The sequence below is a fragment of the Alligator mississippiensis genome, chromosome 4, assembly GCF_030867095.1.
Source record: "Alligator mississippiensis isolate rAllMis1 chromosome 4, rAllMis1, whole genome shotgun sequence".
In the NCBI taxonomy this organism is placed as follows: Eukaryota; Metazoa; Chordata; order Crocodylia; family Alligatoridae; genus Alligator; species Alligator mississippiensis.
In genome coordinates, this window is record NC_081827.1 from 127,628,445 (window position 1) to 127,647,738 (window position 19,294).

General features: G+C 45.5%; 1 protein-coding gene across 3 annotated transcripts in view; it reads left to right on the forward strand.

Annotated features, from left to right (window-relative positions):
- GYS2 (glycogen synthase 2) overlaps nucleotides 1-19,294 on the forward strand; it is an 85,389-nt gene that overhangs the window by 42,917 nt on the left and 23,178 nt on the right. For all 3 annotated transcript variants that reach the window (XM_059726596.1, XM_059726597.1, XM_014609767.3), the window contains one exon: nucleotides 1,929-2,073. In XM_059726596.1, the coding sequence (XP_059582579.1) occupies nucleotides 1,929-2,073 (145 nt within the window). The remainder of the gene's footprint in view (nucleotides 1-1,928; nucleotides 2,074-19,294) is intronic.

Consider the following 19,294-nt stretch of genomic DNA (forward strand, 5'->3'; position numbering starts at 1 on the left):
TTCAGTTTGAATTCAAGGTTAATAGATGATCATTGAACATCATGGCAGGGGACCCTGGCTATACACGGTCTATACACTTGACAGTCCCTTAACAGACCCAGTTCATAGCCTCTATGTATCAGCTTGTGCTTGGAAGTAATTAGGAGGTGATATTAAGCTTGTTTAACCACTGCTACATTTCTTACAGTCCTACTGACAGATATCTAAAGTGCTATACCAGAAGCCATAATGAGGGCAATTGACCTGCAATTAATACTTGGTCATGGTGAGATGTTTTTGGCATATTTGACTTTGTACAGGTGTTACTTTGTGCCTGATATCCTCTGTTGTGTTGCAAAAACCCAACTGAGTTTCCCTTATGGGGATTGATATTTGCAATGTTTATCTGCCAAGTTCCTAAGGAATCATATATACATGTTAATTAATACAGTTTAAATGGCATAATTCAGACTGCCCTCATCTGCATTAACTTTAATCAATAAGGATTAGTTAATTTGTACTGGAACCAATTTTAGTTTGGACTACGGATGGCCACATGTATATAATGATGGCTGTAGTCCGTATTAAACCTAGAAAAATGTAACGTCTGTAAATGGCCACAGTCCTGGTATGTAGAGATTTTTGAAAAGCAGGCAGGGCTGTAGTGGCACTTTTAAACCTCCCCAGCTCTGGGACCAAGAAACTGGGGAGAAGCTCCCTGATCTCTACTACTCAGTGCACAGGGACTTTTAAAGAGTGTACTTGCAGCTGAGCTATCTGAATCTCTCCCTGGCTTCTGGGTCTGGACTCCTGGGGAGGTTTAAAAAATAAAGCAATTTTTTCCAGTTAGGATCCAACTAATTTTATGGTGGATCCCTGGAATTGCATGTCCTACCATGCACATGTGGCAAGCCAGTTTACGCAAATTTTGGGATCGAGCATAAAATTCATAAGATTCCAACTGTGCAAGTAAATTTAATATCTGCTAGCAGCCATAGGCTGACATCCACATCAGTCACAGAATCTACCATTGAAATGCAGGCAGTTTTGCCTGGGAAACATTAAGTATTGGACACACAGCAAGAGTGTTTAGCAGAGAACATGGAGAGTTACAGCTGTGGTTGAGAATGTAGGTAAGAGTGTAATATCAGAGATGGTGAATAGTTGAATTCCTTTTATCTGCATTTGCTTGCTGCATAGCAAATGCTTAAGGATGTTCAGATCTGTAATTTCTGCTAAATGAAACACAGTGTCAAAGTTAGAAATTAAACTGGAAATTACTGCAGGGTTAAACATGTTTGAATCTGGACAAGAGAGAAAATTAACTTTCAAGTGACAGTATATATTAAGAATGAAATTGATGTGGCAGCATTTTAAAGCAGGACTGTCCACCTTCAAAGTGGCCAGGGGCTGCACCAATGGGGGGCACACAGGTGCTAGCAGGGGCCATGGCCAAGTCAGGCTGTGTGCCCCGCACATGCAAGTAGCTGTTCTCCTTCCCAATACACTGCAAATGTGGTTGGGGGCTCTATCACCCTGCTGCACTGTGCGCACACGTGTAGGCTCTCCCCTGTGTGGTGGGGCACCGCATCTCACTTTCAGCTTCCTGTGGGCTCCCTTGTAACACTTTGCCACATGGGAACTTCAGGCTGCTAGCTCCCCTGGAACTTTGGGCTGTGCCATGCTGTGCTGTCTCACCTCCTGGGGCAGGAAGATGCAGCAGAAGCTAGGGGAGGGGTGTTGAGACTGTGGCTGCTGCTACAGTTAGCAATGGGGACAGCAGTGGCTGGGTGGGAGTGGGCCCTGTTTTAGAGTACGAGGTAATATTGTGTTTGCAGATAACATTAATAAAAACATAAAATTAGATCAAATTTAGTTGTTGACCTATTAAGTGGTGAACTGTGTGTTGCAGTATATCTTATAGATATGTCACTTTTGTTGTACAACAGTTTGATATAGACAAAGAAGCAGGAGAGAGACAGATTTATCATCGGTACTGCATGGAACGAGCCTCAGTACATTGTGCCCATGTGTTCACCACAGTCTCTCAGATCACAGCCACAGAAGCAGAACATGTGCTGAAGAGAAGTGCTGGTAAGACCTGGACTGAATTCCTATACTGCCTACTCAGTGAGATAAACTTTGCCTTGATAAAAATGAGAGAGGCCATGTCTGCATCATGATAAACTGATTTTGCTCACTGGCAGCAGGCTGCACAGTTCTGTCAGTTGCTTCCTAACCCAAAAGGAATGTGGCTGCATCTATGTGTTGCTGTGGGTAGACTAATTTGTTTGGGGGAACTAATTGGCCCTGACACTCAGTAATGCTAATTGGACCACCCAAAGTACTGTGGGGACACAGTTACACTGTTCTGAGATTACGATGTGTCCTTGCTGGGAGCAGCATCATGTCCTTGAGAGCACCATTGTTGATGCTGGTAAATTTACCATGTACACATGGAAGTCAGACAAACAGAATGAGAAACATGCACAAGTACACAGACAGGCACATGCATGTGTTCACTCGGAGACCTTACTGCACTGGGGAAAATATCCCTTGCTAGCACTGGGTGCATCTACATGAGACATTTACTGCAGAGCTGCCTAATTAGCTTCACAGTAAAGTCTGCACATCTACATGTGTGACCCTATTAGCCTGTAGTAAACTAATAAACCCTGCCTAGGATAGCACTTGTAAATATAAGCCCTAAAGACAGGTACTATCCTACTGTGGAATTAAGTACTGGGGCTGTGCGAAATTTCGTGGGCTGTTTTGTTTCGATGCTGTTTCAATTCATTTTGAGCTTGAAACAGGGAAATCTAAATGACACGAAAGGCTTTGCAACAGCCTCAAAACAAAACAAGGGCAGTCAAAATGTTTTGAAACCTTTCGAAGCTGGGCTTGCTTGCAGCTGGGCTTGTTTGCAGCTAAAGAGAAACTAAGGAGGGGGGTGGGGAAAGGACTGCTCTGATACTGACATGTGCAGCGGGCCAGTGACTGTGATCCTTCCCTGAGGTCCCTTCCAATCCCAGTGCTCTGGGGGAGGGGTGGAAAAACAGCATAGAAAGCATTGTTTGAACTGAGCTTTCTCTGTGCCTTCACACTTACAAGTGACACAAGTTTTGCTCTGAACTGTTTGAGGTGCAGTTTCACAGAAACCTCTGTACCTATTTCCTTGAAACCTGGAAAACTTCATAAACTCAGCAGGGGCTACCATGCCTGCAGTTTTCACCCTGTTGTTCCTTAACACACGCACATTACATGAGTTTTGCTTGTCAGAGCTTGAGGTGTAGTTTCACAGAAACCACTGCACCTATCTCCTTGAAACTTGGCAGGTTTGTGGCCTCAGCATGGGGGCTACCACACCTGCAAGTATCAGCCAAATTGGGCAAGAAATGACAAAATTATAGGCAGTTATAGCCTATGGGCAAAACATTGAAACAGAGAAACAGTTTCAACAAAATGAAACAACAGTGCTTTTGAAATGAAACAAAACTCAAAATGAAACAGTCCTGTCAAAATGGTGAAACAGAAGTCAGCCTCAGTCTGGTCCACCACTTCAGATGACAACAGGTATAAAATAACTTGGTGAGCACTACCAACCACAGTAGCACCAGCAGGATCTCAGGCAGCCAAACTGTGACGACAGCCTTTCTTTCCACTTCTGCAGGAGCTTCTCCAGTGTGCATGTTAAGGAGCATCCTCCCTGTGTGTGTGTGTGTGTGTGTGTGTGTGTGTGTGTGTGTGTGTGTGTGTTAAGCCATGCCCTCACTGGCGCTGGGGCATCTACATGACATGGTAATGTGCCTTAATGAGGTCTCCTCCTCCCCTACAGCCTCAGGCTGGTCCACCACTTTAAATGACAATAGGTAAAATAATAACTTTGTGAGCAGCAGCACAGTAGCACCAGCAGTATCTCAGGCAGCCAGACTGTCACAGAGCCTTTCTTTTTATAAAAGAATTGAATGGAAGAAACAGAGATATTGTTTTGGATATATAAATGATGTGTTACTTGTGGTGTGTGACGGGTTATGTTGTGTTTTTATGTTTATTATAAAAAAAAAAAAAAATACTGAATAGTTAGAAAAATATATCTTAGCAAGCTTTTGGGTTGAAAAACCCTTTGTCAGGCTGAGGAAGCAGCTGCAGTTGGTGTGTCTGTGTGCTGTTCCTGGATGGAAGGACTAGTAAAGAAGCTAGAGGCTGGCATGCAATGCAGGCAAGAAAGTCGGTCAGTGAAAATGGAAATGGAGGTGTCAGGGGGTGAGGGACAGGCTGGGGTTGGGGAGGGAAGGGGGATGTAGCAGTGCAGGTAATAGTGCAGTTGTACCTGGGAAGTCAGATGTCTGACAGGTTGTAGTGTGTCAGAATTCCACTGTGTATATTGAGTCCATGAGTTTCTGTACCTACTACCTAGGAGGCTGATGAAGTGACATTCATAGGCCCAGCTCTGAAAAGTGGTTTGTAAATTCAAACAAGCACCGAACCTTGCTAACCTAACCTCATCACCAGAACAAAAGACAACTTCCTACAGCTAAAAACACAAAATCTGCCAACAATCTCCAGTACCCCCACAAACTGCACTCCAGAATCTATCAAAGACAACAATACCCAACTACCTGTGGAGGCACATTCCTTACAAAAAAACCACTCAGAATCAGTCCTGAGAGTCTGGAGACAGAGAGGGAACTTACAAACCACTTTCACAGCCAGGCCTATAAACTTCATTTCATCAGCCTCCTAGGTATAGAAACACAGACTCAATATAGGCAGTGGAATTCTGACACTCTACAACCTGCCGGACATCTGACTCCCCAGGTACCTCTGTACTTTTGCCTGTACTACTACAACCCCCACCCCAGCCTGTCCCTCACCCCCTGATGCCTCCATTTCAAATTTCACAGACTGGCTTTCTTGCCTGCATTGCAGGCCATGCCAGCCTCTGTCGTCTTTACTATTCCTTCCATCCAGGAATAGTGCACACACCAACTGCAGGTGCTTACTGAACCTGACGAAGGGTTTTTCAACCTGAAAGCTGGCATCCCAGGAAGCTAAGCTGAGCTCACTGGGAGCCTTCCAACTCCACTGCAACCAGTAAGCCTCAGGCCTGTCAAAGATGTGAGGGGTCTGGGCTTTCCCCAGCCAGGACTGTGTGTGTGTGTGTGTGTGTGTGTGTGTGTGTGTGTGTGTGTGTGTGGTAGCTGGAGGTTATAGCACCTCCTACCTGCCTTTCACCAGGGGCATTCTTGGTCCTGGCATTTCCTGGGGCTGCCATACCACCAACAGTCCTGCCAGGCCTCCCTGACCCTGGCAGAGAGCAGTTTTAGTGATTGTGCCCAGGATTTGGGGCCTCCTCCTTTCCCATAGCCCCAGCCCATACCTCCAAGTTCATCCTGGCACGGAAGTTCAGCAGGGACATGTTCTTCCCCTGCTGGCTGGTGATGTAGTGAGTACCTCCTCCAGCTCTGAGAACGGGGCATTAAAAAAAAAACAAACAAAAAAAAACATTTAAACGGCAGACGGAGTGAGGAGGGTGTCATTCACTCTGTCTGCAGCTGGAGCTTGGGGAACTTCAGCAGCAGGAGGTTCACCTTCAGGAGCACCATGGGACAGTTAATGCTAGCATGGGACAGTAGATCCCCCTCTTCCACGATCCCCCACCTCCGCTGTTCTGCCTCCCTGACTGTCTTCACCAGCACCTCCGTCCACTGATTCAGGCTTTGGCTGCTACATACACTGCCCTTCACCTTGTGTCACACATGGTGTCCATCACATGGACCGTACTGGACCACAAGGGATCAAGCCATTTCCTGATGCCCTCCTTTAGCCACCTCACCAGTGCCTGCATGTCGGGTGACTGGCTTGCCCCAGCCAGGAACATTGATCCCCTGGAAGCTCTACATTTGGCTCTGAATTTCCCTCACTATGGGGATCACCTGGCTAAGGAGGGCATTGTCAGGGCTGAGGGCATTGCCAGCAATGAAGATCTGGGAGATGGTATCCCACTCAGTGCCCTAGCAAGGGAAATTCTAAGGAGGGGGAATCATTTGAGTTTGTTTTCCACACCCCTCAAGTTTCCCCTAGAACCAGGTCTCCTTCCGCAGAAGGCATTTTGTAGGAGGTTGATGTAGAGGTGAAGGCAAGCGGCTCAGCTGAATCCACTCCTGTTGCTGTGCCTCTGGCTGTATCCCACTCAGCTCTGTTCAGGGGGCTGCTAATCCAAATCTCCCTGAGCAAGGCCATCTCATGGATGGCCTTCTGTTGCTCTACCAGCCTCTCAAGCATCAGGTATGTAAAGTTCCACCAAGTCTCCACATCCTGCATAATTTTGTGCTGTGGGATGTTCAGCTCTGTTTGTTTGTCCTGCAGCATCTTGCCCCCTTGATGCTCCAGTGGAAGTAGCCTGCCACCTTCCTGCATTTAGAAATGAGCTTGCTGGTGGTGCTGGCTCTGTCACTGGCAGCCCTGTCCCCCTCCAAGGCATCCCTGTCAATGAGGTTCAACTTGTGTGCCAGACAATGGATGCCAGCAAAGTTGACATCACAGACCACCTTGACCATACTGGCCCCATTGTCGGTGACCATGAACCTGCGGGTGAGCCCTCTCTGCCCAACAAGCCACCCCTGCTCCAAGCAGTTCATGGCCCCCATGATCTCTGATGCTGTGTGGGGCTCATCCATCACCTCGGCTTGAAGGAGTGCCCACTGATGGCCTGACTAGTCGTACCAGTGCCCTGTGAGGGAGAGGTGGGTATGATCTCCACCCTGGCTACTCTAGAGGTCTGAGGTAAAGTGTAAGGCCACCTGCAGACCTGCCTTGTGCAGCTCCTCCCTTAGGTACTCCCTGCATGCCTCATACAGGGAGGTCACCACCATTCTGCTGAAGGTGGTGCATGTGGGCACTTGGTAGGATGGAGCCACAAGCACCATGAACTGCCTGAACCCTGACTGCTCAACTGTGGCGAAGGGCTAGCTATTGACAGCAAGCATCTCCCCAATGCTCTGGGTGATTTTGCTCACCCTTGCAAAGTTCCCCGCTTTCTGTCCTCCTCTACATCAACCTCCTCTGAAGTGCCTTCTGGGGAAGGAGACCTGGTTCTAGGGGAAACTTGAGGGGTGTGGAGCACAAACTCAGATGATTCCCCCTCCTTCCCCAGCATTTCCCTTGATAGGGCAATGAAATCCAAATCCAGCTCTTCCTTTGGGACTGGAAGGCTCAGAATGGGAAATGAAATGGGGGTGGAAGAGACTGTCAAGCTGGTGCTGGTCCTGCTGCTTGTTGTTGTCATGGTGGTGGTGGTGGGGTTATGGCTGGTGCTGTTGGAGAGGATACAGTCCCAGGCACAGGCAGTGGCACTGTTCCCCTCTCCTTGCTGCTTGTGGAAGCCTCATCCCTTCTAGCTGGAGGAAAGAGACTGTGTCTCAGTTTGTTTGGGGGGGAAGGGACTTGCACCTCTCCCTCTACTTCCTCTTCCATCCCTCCCTGAAGGCTTGCCACCACCTGCCTTTCCACCACACTTCATGGTGTCTTGCATGTCTTGCTTTTCTACAAATATATACATTTATTTGCGTTCCTATATAAATTCAATCATGTGAGTGAGTGCGGCGCCAAGTAGAATTGTATAAACACAAATATGAATGACTGAAGAATATGTCTTTCCCCTATTTAAATTAAATAATGTGAGGGAGTGTGCTGCAAAGTAGAAATGTATAAAAACAAATATGAATGAAGAATATGTCTTTCCTCCTATATAAATTCAATAATGTGTGTGCGGTGCAAAGTAGAAATGTGTATATAAAAATATAAATATATCTTTCTTCCTATATAAACTCTATAATGTATGTATGCTGCAAATTTTAAATGTATAGAAATAAAATATAAATGTAGTCCCCCTCCTATGTAAATTAAATTCTATAATGTAATCCTATCCAATAGAATTATAAAATTGAAAAAAATAAACCAACAAATATAATAATAAAATAAGTGTGTATAAGAAAAAAAAAAAGATATTCTGAAATCCATCTCACTAGGCCAGCAATAGCAAATAGGAAATGAATGGTAGCCTTTGTTGTCTGACGCTGCTGAGGTGCTGTAAAATAGCTTGGTAACTGACACCAAGGCAGAAAGCAGGCCAGTTCAAACAAGGCTGCCTTTTATGCTGTTTACAGTCACTGGCCAGCTACACAGTCAATATGAGAGCAGTCCTTCCCTGCTCTTCCCCCGTCTTCCCCCTCCCTCTCCTTACTTTGTTTTCCTGCAGGCAAGCCCAGCTTCAGCTTCAAAACTCAAAACGTTTCAAAACTTTCAAAATGTTTCAACTGCCCTCGTTTTGAGGCTGTTTTGAAGCCCTCCAGTTTGTTTCAGATTCACTGTTTTGAGCTCAAAACGATTCGAAACAGCATCAAAACAAAACACCTGGCAAAGCTTTGCACAGCCCTACCAGGTACTACAAATAGAGGGGTATATCTCTAGAAAAACATTGCAAAAATAGTTTGAGATTATGTAGCAAATTATTTACCCCTATTCTTTACATCACTGTTTCAAATATAAGCAAACTGGAATTGCTTTCCTACCATTGTCTCTCAGAAAAGTCACTTTTAAAAATTTCTTACAGTTTTATTGTAGGTGAATATAGGGCAGTGAAAGGTTTGGAAATGATAGCCTTGGAAGCTGAAATCCAGTTAAACCATAAGACAGGTACAGCAGAGGCACTGACACTTGGAGTTTTCCTCAACACCACCTGGTCTAGTTGCTTCAGGCTGGAAGATATCTGGGTGGATCATGCCTAGGGATAAGACAGTAATTCATTCTTCATTGCCTATTGGTTCTTTTCTTTAGTAATGAGACCAGCAACAAACCATCAATATTTTAGAGAAAATATTTTTTTAAGTTTATTTTTAAATATAAATCTAAGATCAAGGATTTCAAAATAGCTAGTGAAGGCTAAGGAGTCTGGAGCACCATAAAGGGGTGCAGTTGACAAAGTGCGGAACATTTGCCCTTTAAGACACCTTATGGTGGGTACTGAATAAATGAACTGTCCAAAATCATTAATGATTCCTGAAAAATTTTGGCTTATAATTTTGAGTTACAGGAATTTAAAAACATAGGATCATAGGAGGGTAGGGCTGGAAGGGATGTCAAAGGGATTATTCCTGACTAAACCATCCCAATATACTCTGCTTTATGCACATCCTTTCATAGCATTAGAAAATGTGAACCACAGTTCATGAAAGGTTATGTTATATATATCTACTTTGGTTAGTCTATAAGGTTCAAATCTCCCCAGACTTCTACTAAACCATCCCAACCAAGTGTCTTGACCAAGACCCCTCAGTCTTCTTTTCTCCAGGCCAAATAAGTCAAATACTTTCAGGCTTTTCTTATAAATCTTATAATTTTGGTTGCTCTGCACTGGACTCTTTCCAAACTGTCCCCATCCTTCTTGAAGTGTGGGGCCCTATCTGGGCACAGTTATCCAAGTGAGGCTTCACCAGTTCTGAATAGAGCAGAAGAATCACTTCCCTTGATTTGCAAGTGGTAATCCTGACCTAGGATACTGTTGACTTTTTTTTGCAACAAGAGCACACTGTTGGCTCATATTCAACTTATGTATCCACTATAACCCTCAGATCCTTCTCTGCAGTACTGCAGCCTATTCAATTATATTCCCGAGTCTGTATTTGTGTATGCAATTTTTTCATTCCAAGTGCAGGACTTTGCATTTGTCGTTTTTGAATATCATCTGATTGATTGTGGACCATTTCTCCAGTCTATCCAGGACCTTCTGGATCCTAGCCCTACCCTCTGAAATATCTGCAAGTCCACCCAACTTGGTGCCATCCACAAATTTACCAATCATGCACTCAATCCCATCATAAAAATCATTAACAAAGATATTAAATAATACCGGACCCAGGACAGACCTCTTGGGAACCCTGCTTGATTCCTCTTCACAACTAGACATTGAGCCATTGATGTCTATGTCACAACCTAGTGATTTTGGTGCCTCGGCACGGTAGAATTTTCCCGCCACATGAGAGCCTCTTGCAAAGTAAAGGCTTTCTGTTGCTGCAGAAAACCCTCGGTGCAAGAGAGTTCCCGCCATTCGAATGCAAATTTGTGTCCCGCTGTTGGCCAGTTCTAAATTATGCACACGTGGTGGCTAGTAATTGGCTTGCTAGCTGTTTAAAAATTAGTGTGACTTCCGCCCAAGTCGGAGAACTTTGAGCATGCTGCAGAGTGCTTCTGAAGAGATCTGACTCATGGCTGAGCTGATCGATAGACTGATCACCTATCGATTCTTCTCCCTGTTGCCGAGCGCAATCCCAGACGTATCCTTTTCCCTGCCGGCCTGATTTGTAGACAGATGTGCTGGCCTGAGCCCTGCCAGCTGGAACAACTAACGTAGTTGTTCAGATGACCAGACCGTTTTTGTCGCAACAGCAAGCGACGTAAGTAAAGTTTTACAACCAAAAAGCTTTCTCGGCCTCTCTATTCACCAGCCCGCCCCGACGAATGAGTAATTATTGAATCACCTCGAGTCGGCTTTGGCCGTCCGAGACATGGCGATGAGGATGGGATCTAAGGGCACGGTGATAGAGAAGAACCTAATCGGGTGCTGCCCCTGGCACACCAGGACCCGCCACGTAGAGAATGCCAACGATCTATGGGCGCATATCGCTTACCACCAGGCGGTAGAAAGGGATGAAAGAAATATTGATGGTTACTTCTCCGTAAAGAGAGAAGAAGCCGTAGTGAAGGAATGGAGAACTAACCTATCCCTTGGGAAGTTCGGATGTATAATGGGGAGCGACCGGGTCTATTATCGACCCCCGGAGGAAACCTCAACCATATCCTTAGCCGTGGTGAAAGCACGGAAGGCAGAGAAGCTGACCCCCGCTCAAGAGTTCGCTCAATGCATTCGATACTTAAGGGAAGGAGGGGAATCCACCCCCACGGACTGGTTCAACTGTCCGAATTTGGTGCCGGAATTGCGGGGTCATGAGCTCCTCGTTCAGCTCCGAGAGGATTTGGAAACTAAGGGCCGTCATGTGTCGAGATGGGGTCTAACCAAATGGAAGAAGGGAAAAATAATAAATGTGCTGTTCCGTACAGTAGTGGGTCTACTAAGGGAATACGCAAATTTAGAGGCACAGATGCATACAGCGGGTAAGGAGTCGCTGGAGCGAACAGCAGAAAGCTCCGGAGCGGTGCTTGTCAGAAGCACTGGCCGCATGATATCGCTAGCAGAAAATGGCACCGAAAGAAGCACGAGCCATCTGGGAAACCCGGAAAGGAGGGACATAGTTTCAGAAGACCCGGCGGGGATCTGCCTAGCGCCTCCGCCCCCTGAGGTGATGTCGTTCCCAACAACCCCGCCTCCTTGCCAAGGGGAGGGGGCAATGGGAGGAGGGATGTACCCAACGTTCCCAGACGAAGAGTTTAACTCTTTCTCTACCGCAGCTCACCTGATAGCTGTGACGAAGCATGTTGCAGATGAAGATGGTGCTACACGTACCACTGTTATCTCACGCACACGCACTCAACCAGAAATTCAAGAGCTTTGCAAGGAATCTAAAATAAGATCAGGAGAGACCTTGGCAATGCGGTTAGGACAGTTAATAGTGGAATTCGGATCTGACACCTTGGATAAAGAAGAAGCGAGTGCCTTGACCCGACAGGCAGCATGGAGTGGTGGGTGTGCTACCGACTTGAATGTGGTCACGGACAGTGCCTACTGGCCCATCCTGCTCCCAGTGCTCGTAGTGGGACAGGTAACCCACAAATTTCACACCTGGCACGAAGGTCGCCCACAGAAGGCTACTGCAGAGCAACTCCTCCTGGCTATAGTTGGGGTGTCATATCTCTCATGGAGCCTGAGGACAAATCCCATGGGACTAACTGCCGTGCAACGAAAAGAGAGATGGGCTCATCGCCGCCTATCGGACCCTGGGGCAATCCCAATGCCCTTGGAAGCTATAGATGCCTGCGTGGAGGTATATGGAGGAGTAAATGCCGTTACACTCTGACTCTTCTTGAACCCAATGGCAGGTCAACCGGTGGGAAATCTCTTAGGCCATCTCCCACGTCTACAAGCACTTATGCAACAAGGTGAAGAAGCTTCTGATACTATAAGGGACCGATCTTCAGCATATCCAGCCGGAACGCTGAGGCCCAGATGGCAAGAATTTATCCCTCAACGAGAGCAAGGGTGGTCACCTCCAGGAACCCCGAAGGAAAGAACCATGTTTGGTTTTCTTCTCTCCCGCACTGGACTTACAAAGGCGCAGCTACGAATTTTGGGAGAAAGGGGCCAGTCTCGTCTGGCTGAAGCATTAGGATTCAAATTCGAGGACTCATCAAAAAACGAGTGATGGCCATCGGCTCCGCCAGCGGCCTTCTCCAGTTCAAACCTGACCCTACTAATTCTCGACCATATGCCGAACTCACTGTTTACAACGCTGCCGATCTGGATGACCAACAACAAGCATTCTTCCTTCTTGATACTGAGCTCAGACCAATGTGATTACCTCGATGATACCTCACCAAAAGACCACCAAAACGATCAAGGTACAAGGGCTTAATGCTATCGCTGTCACAATGAAGGTCAAATTTTGGGTCCAAGGCTACCGATATCCCCTAGAGGCTGTCCTAGGGGGTATCAACATTTTAGGGATCCCGGGGATAAAAGCGCTTGACCTTAAAGAACAAGTGCTACAGGCATTACCCGTCATTATCCCAGAACAGGATTGGCATCGACCAACGCTTTGTAATAACTCCACCTGGCGATATCGACCAATCCCGACTAAGGGTTCGCTAAAGAAGTCCCTTACTGACCTCCTGAGGCAACTCGAGCGACGAGGCTGTATTAAGACTGTAACAGCCAGCACCTACCTGTCATCGGGATGGGGGGTAGCGAAACCTGGAAAGCCTAATGAAGCCCGGTTGGTTGTAGACTATCGAGAAGTCAACAAAAGGTGTCAAGTACTTCAACAACCTAATCCATCTACTCTGCCACAATGTATGTTTGAGATGGCACAGTTCCAACAAAGTAAGTGGGTTGGAGTCACATTGGATCTTAAAAATATGTTCTTTTCCATCGCAATTAATGACCCGGAAGGAATACTAAACATGTGTATTGATGGCATCATGTATAGGTGGACGGTCTGTCCACAAGGATATCGTAACGCTCCATCACTAGCCACTGGTGCCATGAATAACACCCTAAAGAATTTTAAAGCTTCATACTCTCTTCCTCCAGAGAAGGAACTAAAAATTTGGAGTTACGTTGATGATATCGCCATCATGGGTCGTGATAGTTCCGTAGTTACTAGTATAGTCAGTCAGCTAGTCACTCGCCTTCAGAGTGAGGGATGGACAATCAATGAGGAAAAGTTGTGTTTACATCCTGTAGATGACATTACGTTCCTTGGTACTCGATACATTGGTTCCATCCGCCACGGAATTTCTCATGAGGGTCCTAACATCGATCCATTGAAAACATTCTTCCCTACAACTAAGAGGCACTTTCAACAGCTGTTGGGTCATTTGAATTGGTATCAGCATTATGTTGAACCTAGTGATTTGGCACTCCTCACCAAATTGCAGCGACAGATCTGTAATAAATCCCGAAAGTCCACACCTTGGACAAAAGGAGATCAGCAGAACCTGCTTCGCCTGCTAGCTACAGTTAAAGATACACAACTCCATGCCATTGATCTGGGTGAGTCACTAACCGTAACCCTCGGGTTCACCACCAACCATGTGTGGGCTGTCGCACATAACCCTCACGATGAGCTAGGCTCAACATCGATATGGAGCTGTAGGAAAAATCCTCCTAGCTGAACAACTGGTGGAGTCTTTAGCAAGGGGGCATGGGACGTTACGCGCTCCTGGTGCCACATTGTTACCCTTGCTGGATGCGGACAGAGTTGACCCACATTTTCAGGGAGAGTCTAAGACCTGGAATACACTAGTGCTTACTCACCATTACAACTGGCATTGTTGGAGGTTGGAAGACACGGTACCTGATCCAAGCCCAGAAGATGAGGAGAAGGTCCCTACATTGTATGGAACTTCTGCCCCGGCATGGATGGCCTCAGATGGAACCTCCCGACATGGCGGAGGCTATGGATATTATTGCAAAGCTTGTAACGATAAGGAAATCTTTCAAGCCTACCCAGATGATAATTTGGCCCAAAGATGTGAATTATTAGGATTCCTTAAGGTACTGGAACATTGTCTGACACATCATAACGATACACTCCCAGTTCCGATCATCGCAATTGATTCGCAATACATTTATAAAATTCTTACGTGCACAGCTTTTCCCTCCAAGAATTTGAATGATTGGCAACATATTTGGGAAACGTTAACTAAATTTGTGCGCCTCCCGTTGATTAGGCACACTAAGTCCCATCGTCCAGATACCGATCCAGTGCATGAGGTAATTGATAAGCTCTTAGAAGATCCACTCCGGACCGACATAGTCTTGCCTGTCACATCTACCTCCGGTCCTGAAGTAAATCCATTCCTCGCATGGCTTCATGAGAATTGGGGTCACCCGGGACCACGAGCTTGCCATCAATGTTGGTGCCGAACCCTTACGGAGCCGGCCTCATACGGAGCTCGGTGTGATTGGGAAAAGGTAGCTCAGGCCTGTGAGATATGTGCTAAAGAAAAGTGCCATAGAACCAAGCATCAATTAGGAGCTTTCGATTCTTCACAGTTTCAAGCAGGAAAAGTTTGGCAGGTAGATTTGCTGGGACCGCTCTCAGGGTCTAAGCCGCCAAATAAAGGACTAGTTGTTGTCGATTTGGGAACAAGACAGTTACAGGTTGTCCCCCTACGGAAAAGCAATGCCACCGCTGTCATTTCTGCTTTGACTGCTGTATTTGCTACCTGGCAACCTCCTCATGAGATTCAGTCTGATGGAGGACCTCCGTTTAACTCGAACGCTCTGGACAAATTCGCTCGTCTTCATAATGTAGCCTGGCATCTTCATTTGCTGTACCATCCGCAGTCCAACAGTGTTGTGGAAAGACACATAGGTCTGTACAAAGAGCAACTTCGCCTTAGAGGAGGAGGGACATTTAAAAACTGGACTAAATTTAATCACGATGTTCTTATTTCACTAAACACTGCTAAACCGTTATGGGACGAAGCTAATGTCCAGAAACCTCCACCTTGGGAGCCCAAATCCCAACCAGACGAGTTAGTGTGGATTTCAATACCGCACCCCCATCAGTCTCATCCTCAAGTTCACAAAAGGACCGTTCAGCGGTCGGGACAGTATCCCAATACCTATTCTGTCCAATTAGAAGAAAAGCCCGATCGTCCTCCTATTATCGTTCATCATAATTGGATGACATGCCGTTCCAACGTTCCCCCAGTATCCTTACAGTAAATCCAATTATGAGTCTTTTGTCTTGTGTTGTTTTCTTTCTTCACAGGACTGACCCTAGAAAAGTAGTAATCCACAACCGCCCGATTGTGAGATTCATCGAGCACCAGACTGCAGTTCGTTCGAGTCAATAGAGTGATGATTATAAAGGAGACACTGAGATGGCGAACGTTCATTAGCTCAGGACTTGCTATAACACTATTTTTCATTTTATTAAGTATTTTATTGACATTGTCTATTAGTAGGAGAGGACGGACTGACTACCAGACGAACAGACGTTTTCCAATCAGATGATGATCAACAGTTATTGTTATATGTTCGAAGTTATTGTATTTTGTAATTTGTTGAAAAGACCAGTCTATCAAGTTGTTTGTTTATGTATATATATATAACTGGTTGTTAAAGCTTTGCCAGGTCAGTGAGTCCCGAAACAAAGATGCCGTATAATAAGCTCATGTGTCTAAAATTCCAGTTGTGCCGTCGGCAAGGGGGCGTGTCACAACCCAGTGATTTTGGTGCCTCAGCACGGTGGAATTTTCCCGCCACGTGAGAGCCTCTTGCAAAGTAAAGGCTTTCTGTTGCTGCAGAAAACCCTCGGTGCAAGAGAGTTCCTGCCATTCGAATGCAAATTTGTGTCCCGCTATTGGCCAGTTCTAAATTATGCACACGTGGCGGCTAGTAATTGGCTTGCTAGCAGTTTAAAAATTAACGCGACTTCCGCCCAAGTCGGAGAACTTTGAGCACGCTGCAGAGTGCTTCTGAAGAGATCTGACTCGTGGCTGAGCTGATCGATAGACTGATCACCTATCGATTCTTCTCCCCTTCGCCGAGCGCAATCCCAGACGTATCCTTTTCCCTGCCGGCCTGATTTGTAGACGGATGTGCTGGCCTGAGCCCTGCCAGCTGGAACAACTAATGTAGTTGTTCAGATGACCGGACCGTTTTCGTCGCAACAGCAAGCGACGTAAGTAAAGTTTTACAACCATAAAGCTTTCTCGGCCTCTCTATTCACCAGCCCGCCCCGACGAATGAGTAATTATTGAATCACCTTGAGTCGGCTTTGGCAGTCCGAGACAGTCTACTCATTGGGTGCATTTATATGTGAAATTAAGCCAGTTTTCATCAGAGAAAACTGCTTCTGGGCACAGCATTTACATGTGCACCCAGAATCACAGCAATCCCAGTGAGAATGGAGCAGCCCTGGGCTGGCAGAATGCCCAGGGAGGTAAGCCCTAGGCTCTGTGTGTTGGCAGAGGGCAGTGGAAGGGCTGGCTGGATCATGAGGGTGCTACAGCATGGGTTTAGCAGCAGGCAGCCCCCACACTTTTTCACCCTCATGCCCCAGCCAGCTCTTGTCACCATCTACATGAGTGTTGCAGTGCATGTAATGACTCTGCTGTAAGATACTATTGTCCCATACAGTACTATCTTATGGTGGTGTTAATTAATTTACTGCACCCTGTTGCGGGCACACATGTAGATGGCAATGCTTTACTGTAGAGCTAATTAGTCAGCTTCGCAGTAAAGCACATGTGTACCCACTGAGTACAATGGCCTAACCAATTATGTATCCATCTTACCTTGTTCTTCTCTAGGTACTTCAACATTGATTATTTGAGGACCCGTTCCATAATTTTTCCAGGTATCTATATCAGGCTGGCCAGTCTGTAGTTCCCTGGATCCTCCTTCTTTCCTTTTGTAAAGATGAGCACTATATTGTCCTTTGCCAGTCATCTGGAACCTCGTCTAACTTCTATGAGTTCTTGAAAAGGATAGCTAACGGCTCTGAAATTACCTAAGCCAATTCCTTCAGTACTCTAGGATGCATTACATCTGACCTTGTTGACTTGAAAGCATCTAGCTTCTCTAAGTAATTCCTAGCATTTTCTTTTATTAAGCCATTTGTCTCCTTCCCTGTCTTAGCTGCCAATAGCACTTATCATCTAATAGCTGCCCCTATTTGTGAAGATTGAGGTAAAAAATAAAAAGGCATGAAATTGTGCAACTGTCTCTACATAATCTGTAACTAGATTGCCTTCCATATTCTGTAAGGGATCAATGGTTTCTCTAGTTTTCCTCTTACTTTTGATGTACATGTAGGATCTCTTTTTATTGTCTTTTATGTCCTTGCCAGTTGCATCTCAAATCATGACTTGGCCTTCCTAATTTTCTCTCTGCATGCCTGTGCACTAATCTTATACTCTTCCTTATTACTATGACCAGGTTTCCACTTGTTATAGGATTCTTTTTGAGTTTCAACTCCTTGAAAAGATTGCTGTCTAGCCAAGCTGGTCTCCTGTTGCACTTCCTGTTCTTGTCATGTCGAGATATCTTGCTCCTGTGCCATAAAAAAGGGCCATTAAAGCACAACCAGGTCTCCTGGACTCCTTTCCTCACGGGAATCCTACAAATTCCCTGAGATTGTTAGCCTATTTTTCTGAAGTACAGTGTCCTTATTCTACTGCTCTCCTTCTTTCCTACCCTTAGCATCTTCAACTCTATCATTTCATGGTCACTGGATGTTACCCAAATTACTTGTCTGAAGTTACATGCATCAAACATGTACCCAAGTTACATATTGAATCCAGTATGATGTGGGGACTCAAGCTTGCATACCCCTTCCAAAAAGTTCTTCCATCAAAGCCAAGGAGAATTCCATATACTGTGGTTTTGTTGGGCTGGGACCAAATGGATGTCTTTTACATTTTATCTTTAAAATGCTGAAATGTCCAAGTTTCACACTGAATGGGTTAGATTAATTTAATAGAAGCAGTTACACAAAATATCAGCAGACTCTAAGCTATAGGTGTACAAACGTGCATATTGCTATACCTATGGTTTGATATAAATTGGTAGAAGTTCTTAGTCTTCATCTATTTCAGCTTCACATTAATGACACACGACTGCCTAGTAATCAGTGGATTTGTGAAATCCACATAGACACTGTCTGCTGAAAAAGGTCAACATTCCTTCAGTAGATCATTAAACTTGAAGCCTATTCAAGGGCACAGGAGTCTGTAGAGTGGCAGCCTTTTGATGTACTTGGAAAGACCAAATTTAAAAGAAAAAAAGCAGAATAATTGGCATCCACAGACTTAGCCTCACGAGTTTCTAGCAGGACACATACGCAGCTGAGTTTAAGTAGAAAACTTGGTAACAAGCCTTGTAATTTGATGCAGCTATGTAGAGAGGATCACAACAGTGCCTACTGTCCCCACTGCCCTTTAAGTTGTACAGTCATTTTCATTATAAAACTCATTATTCTGTTGTGGCAGAGGGATGGGGGTCAGAGGGGGAGAGGGAGGGGGAGGGGGCAGAAAGCACAGAATTGAAATGGTATGGCTCTAACTAAAGGTAAACATTTGCGCTAATATAAGGAGCAACCCAGAACTGGACATAGAGGCTGTTAGGTTAAAGTAAACTGGCTGATGCCTACCAATGATTGCTTGTGATCTGCTGTATTTCACTTGTATTCACTCCTCTGGGTCCATAGGAGCTGCTCTAATTAAAGCCCCACCCCCCCCCCGGCCTGGGAGCATGTTTGAAGATGCCCATGGGTACTTACGGCCATTAAAGATCTAACAACATTTATTAAGTGAAGAAATGGTATCAGTCCCAGTGCCAGTATGATTAGTGAGTAATTACTTCCTTTCAGCGATAGTGAACTGAACTAATAAATAGCCATAATTCTGTTTGACATGAACATTGTGCAACAGCGTTGGTTTTAATTGTAAACACTTTTCGACCTCTGAGGAGAGGTGCTTTACAAGTGTGGAGATTTTTGGGAGAAATCTAAAATAGTATTTTTAATGAACTTTTAAAAGTAGATTTTATTCTTTGTATCCTAGAAGTGACCTCTGTCAAGATGGGTGCCCATTGTACTACGCAATGTTCAAACACATAACAAAG